Below are 4,992 nucleotides of genomic sequence, written 5' to 3' on the forward strand. Positions count from 1 at the left end.
CATTTTTCCCATCAGAAGTAAAATTAGATTAAGTGATCTCCGTAATGTCTAAATAAATGATGATTCCCGCCTGAATTACAAGGATTCTGTAGTTTACGCGGGAAAGCGTAAGTTTCTTCTGAAGTAGGGCGAAGCGACGCCTCATTCCTGCCCAAGTCCTGAACGTTTTAAGTACCGTTATATATGTGTGTCTCTCGGTTCTCCGGCTCCCAGCTATTGAAATGCCAGGTCGAATTCCGTCGTAACTGTAAGTTATCTTTATCCATGTATAGATGTGTCATCCCTGCGATGAGGGACTCGATTTATGCAGCAAACGAAAGCTGCAAGTGTAAGAATGTCATTTGTTTGTGATTTTGAGTAAATGGGTCTCGTATTGTTCAGATTTTTCGTCCAGTCGTGGACTAGGCTTTTCAAGCACGTGATATCAAAGACCCTAAGGGCTACCAACGTAACAAAGCCATGAGAGCTTCAGGTTCTTGAATTAAATTAATGAGAGTAGTAAGAAACTGCGTGTGCCGTGGAATTTTGCTAGTAACTTCAATTGCAGTGTTGGTTCTTAAAGCACATTGGCTTAGCCGCCCGTGATGCTCTTACGTTCATGTTCAGAGTATTGTTAAAGTGTTTAAATGTTTATTTTTTGTAATAAAACTGTATTTTGTTGACCAAATTTTATTGAATCCAACCCAGATAGTTTTAGAGAGTGCGCCTCCTCAAGGCCTTGTCATCGGCCCATAACATCCGGGCACGAATCCTAACAAAAATAATAAAAGTCGAAGAAAATCCCGACATACCAATTCCTCAGATTTTCTATACAAATTAATTTTACAATATACAGATTTTTTCAGTAAATATGCAGATTTTTGAAAAAAAAAAGTGTGGCAACACTGTTCTTGGAAGCATTCCTTGCACTTTTCGATTAAACTCGTGGCCAGGGTTCCCAGATAAAACCACTACCAACCAGCCAAAGTCTACCATGAAACCAGCCAAATGGAAACCCAAACCAACCCAAATAACTGCCAAATATATGTGCGCTATATTTACCTTTATAAATGCATATTTTTTATCATATATATGCTTGTATAGCGGCATCATAGTTTTAGTTACATAATCTAAACTAATATAAGAATACAGGAAAAAAAAAACGAGAATAAATTGAAATTTTGAAATGAGGCCCGCTCTCCGAGAATCCGGCGGCCTGTTTTGTGGTCGTCTGGTGTGTGTGTGTGATTTTTCTTTATTCCATCTACATATTTTGCTTAAAAGTTACCAAGTTTTTACTGAAAATTCCCCAGATTTTCCTGAAAACCTTGAAACATTCCCAATCTGGGGACGGATTCCTCAAACATGGGATCACTGTTTAGCTCAAATAGTAAGTTTCTGAAAACCAGCCAAAAAACCACACAGTGTTGCCAACCCTACAAGCAGTCATGTCCCCACAACTGTGGCAAAAAGTACCTACGTGTCCCTACTCCTGCAGCAAATGTCCCTCTGTGGTATTGAATATTTAATGTCTCTACAGTGGTATTAAATCTTTGAGCAATTGTCATATGATCATAAATTTTTTTTTTTTATCAGTAAGTCCAATGGCCCGCAACCTAGAAAACTATATACGTACTAGGTTATATACTGCAATAAAAGGAAAACATGGGTATTACACAAAATTTATTTTCTTAATAAACAAAAATACATATACATTAAATCATACTGAAAAATATAGCACGAAATTCATCTTTCTGAAGCCAGAGCCATATCGAATCATGGATAATATAACGTAAACTCGATATTGGCTTTTTATACAAGGAAAATAAGAGCTATTTCTCATTTAAATGTCAGCGGCACGAACAATTCTATGCTCTTACAATATACAAAGAGAAAAAGAGTAAATGAAAAATTAAAATAAAAGAGTAAGACTTTGCTTAATTCCTTCACAAACTATAGGCTTATCACGGGTGGGTAGGGGGTGTCTACAAATATCGTGTGTGTTGTGTGTGTGTGGAATGTTTGTCTATTTCCAAAACTGAATTCGGTTACTGTGTCCCTCCCCATGAAAACAATTAATGCCTAGTGCAAATAAACTAGTAACAGAAATCAATAGATCTTTGTAAGTTAGGCCTAACCAAAGAGCCTACGTATACCTACCTGGCCTAACTTATGCCTAGTTTATTATCTTTCTTGTATGATCATAAAAGAATAGATTATTGCCACACCATGTGACCATTCATTGATCCCTTACGAAACTCCAATAGGTCTATTCGAAATTATCTTGATCTAACCTATCATACAGTCTCACCTAGCCATTTTAATATTTTGTCGAGTTGTAAATAACACAATGTCTTTCATAACTGTCAAAAATTGCCATTTATTCCCCTTGAATAAAATTTCCCAGTTTCTATGGAAATACGTTATATGATTATTTTGCTCCACAGAAGTAGTTTTATTATATTAACTATAGCAATGAGTTGGTATAAATTAGTACATTGATATTCAAAGTATAAACACTTTTTTGCATATTTTGTCCATCTCTATATAATTAGATGACGTATAATTACAGTGTTGTCAAACTTCTTCCTGTGGAGACTATGTATATAATATTTTCTTATTGTAAGGGCACATGCCAATAATTTATGCTTGTTACTGGACGAAATCCCTTTTTTTTGTATGTTGGGTTACGATTAAAGCACTTGATGTTTGTTTTTAAGTTGATGTTTATTACGTAACCCTGTAATTTTGTATATGTGACAACTGTGTTATGCAATATACTCCTCCCGAGTTTTCTTCTAGGGTGGAAAGGTGAAGCTCTCTGATTCTAGCATCTGACTCCACGAAGGCAAGTAAAAGAAGATATTCTTGTAAGATCCAGCCACATCACCTCGTGAATCGTCGTCGCCATTGCAGTAACTTCTTCATTAGGATATTCTGAGATCCTGTTTGCCATTTAAGTTATTTTTTTTATCGAAGTAACGTAATGTTTTGTTAATAATTTTTTTGCAGTAATGTGTTAGTTTTCTTGCTTCTTAACGTAATTTGAATAATTGTTCTGTTCTCTAAATATTAATTATATGTATTAAACCTTTAAATGCGTCTTTGTGAACCCGTGTGGCATCACCCAAAAAGAATTGGTGCAGGAAATACAGTTGATTGTTTCTTAACTGCACTTTTGTTGAATAAAATGCAAGGTTTCTTGACTTTAAGTAAGTTACTAAACTCCTCAGCACTGTAACTTGGTCTCATTCAAAGCTAGTGCTGGAGGGCTTAAGGTTGAATGAAATCTTACCGAATGTGGCCCTAAAATTCAGTTTAGTTTCAGTTTATTTCACCCCATTCTTTGCTGGTCCCCTTCGAAACGAACCGGATGCCATAACGATTCACAAACGATTTTTTTTGGATGTTAAAAAATAATTTGCGATAATGTTCACGTTGGTGATGGTTGGCTTTAAAGTCATTTTAGTATAGCTGGCACGTGTCCAAAGTTATTTGGTGAGCAGGGTAAGGTATTGAATTACTTGGAGTGTTTACCAAGTAATCTGTTGTTTATGGAACATTATTTTTCGTATTTAGTGATTACTCTGTGAAGACATTCTTGTTGAATTTCGTAGCCATTTTTTGAACTTAGGTTTTTTCGTGACCAGATGTATTTTGTGAATTAATGAAGACCACGTGGTCAAATTATCTAGCATTCAGTGGATGTTATATTTCAATCAGGTTTAGATAATTTGCCATACATCTTTTATATTTGTGCAAGTTTGTTATTGATCCATTAACAAGATAATGGATTCCAAGATTAGGATAGTTATTGAAGGAGAAATTATTTCCTTACAAGATTTGCTTGATAAGGCAGGTAGCTGCATTGGTGATACCGATACACCAAAATCGACCCTTGTAATGTATGAACGTTGTCTTACTGAGGGTCTACGACGATTTGAAGATAGTTGGTCACAGAAGGTGGCGATTATTTCACAGGATAGTGAATATGAGAGGTTATGTAGAAGTTATAGAGCAATAACTAGATGTGTAAGGAAAGCTATTGCTATTACACAGAGAACTATGAGCGAGATTGACACGGGAGATATAAATCAACAGCCCGCTTTGCCTCCTCCTTCGGCTCCCTCTAACCCTTTCCCTCCCCCTAAACTCCCAGCAATTAAGATACCTGAATTTAGCGGTGGGGAGGAAGAATGGCTTGCATTTTGGGATATATTTAACAGTTTAGTTCACGATCGTAGGGATATTTCCGATGTGATTAAGTTTTCTATACTCAGAGCTAGTTCAAGGGATAACGCCTTGAAAGCCATAGAAGGTATGCTTGTCACTAATGCCAATTATTCAGTAGCTATTCAGACCCTTAAGGAGAAGTATGATAATAAGGAAAAATTGAAACGTAGACTTATGTCCAAGTTAACACATTTAGTCCCTCCCAGTCATACAATAGAGGATTTGAACACGTTCAAATTGGAATATGAGAAGATTATTCTACAAATGAACACATTGAATTTAGATGTAGAGGCCATGAACCCCGTTTTCTCTGAGTATAATATGCAAGAAATTTATCGCCTGAAACACGTAAGGCTATAGCTAATAAACATAATAGCATGTCTCTTGATTTAAAGCAAATTTCCTCAGGTTTGAAATATGTTTGTGAATTCAGGGAATTTTGTTACGAAGGTGAGAATTCTAATAAGAGAAGACGAGATCAGGGCAAATTTTCTAAAGTGATTCCCTCAAATGTGCAAAACGTGCAGAGAGCACAACCAAGTAACAGTAAACCTAGAATAGTAGTCCTTACAATAATTGTGTTTTTTGCTCATTGAGCCATGCCTCTCGCGATTGTAAGACTTTCAAATCCATTGATAGTAGAAGGGAGAGAGTTAAATATTTAAGATTGTACTTTGCTTGCCTCAAAGGAGGTAATTTAATCTCTGAATGTAGAAATAAGCCGAAATGTAATATATGTGATGGGCCTCATTACCCGATGATTTGTAAGAAAACAGAAAC

The 4,992-nt window shown here is 35.9% G+C and overlaps 1 protein-coding gene across 1 annotated transcript; it reads left to right on the forward strand.

Moving 5' to 3' along the window:
- Positions 1 to 3,768: 3,768 nt before the first annotated feature.
- Positions 3,769 to 4,572, forward strand: LOC135198947 (uncharacterized). The gene has a single exon (XM_064226866.1). The coding sequence runs from the start codon at positions 3,769 to 3,771 to the stop codon at positions 4,570 to 4,572; it is 804 nt and encodes a 267-aa protein (XP_064082936.1).
- The last annotated feature ends 420 nt before the right edge of the window (positions 4,573 to 4,992 follow it).

The sequence above is a fragment of the Macrobrachium nipponense genome, chromosome 25, assembly GCF_015104395.2.
Source record: "Macrobrachium nipponense isolate FS-2020 chromosome 25, ASM1510439v2, whole genome shotgun sequence".
NCBI classification, from domain to species: Eukaryota; Metazoa; Arthropoda; class Malacostraca; order Decapoda; family Palaemonidae; genus Macrobrachium; species Macrobrachium nipponense.

Bases quoted from the DNA above. Each gene is read 5' to 3' on its own strand.
- LOC135198947 (XM_064226866.1), top strand. From the start codon at position 3,769: ATGGATTCCAAGATTAGGATAGTTATTGAAGGAGAAATTATTTCCTTA.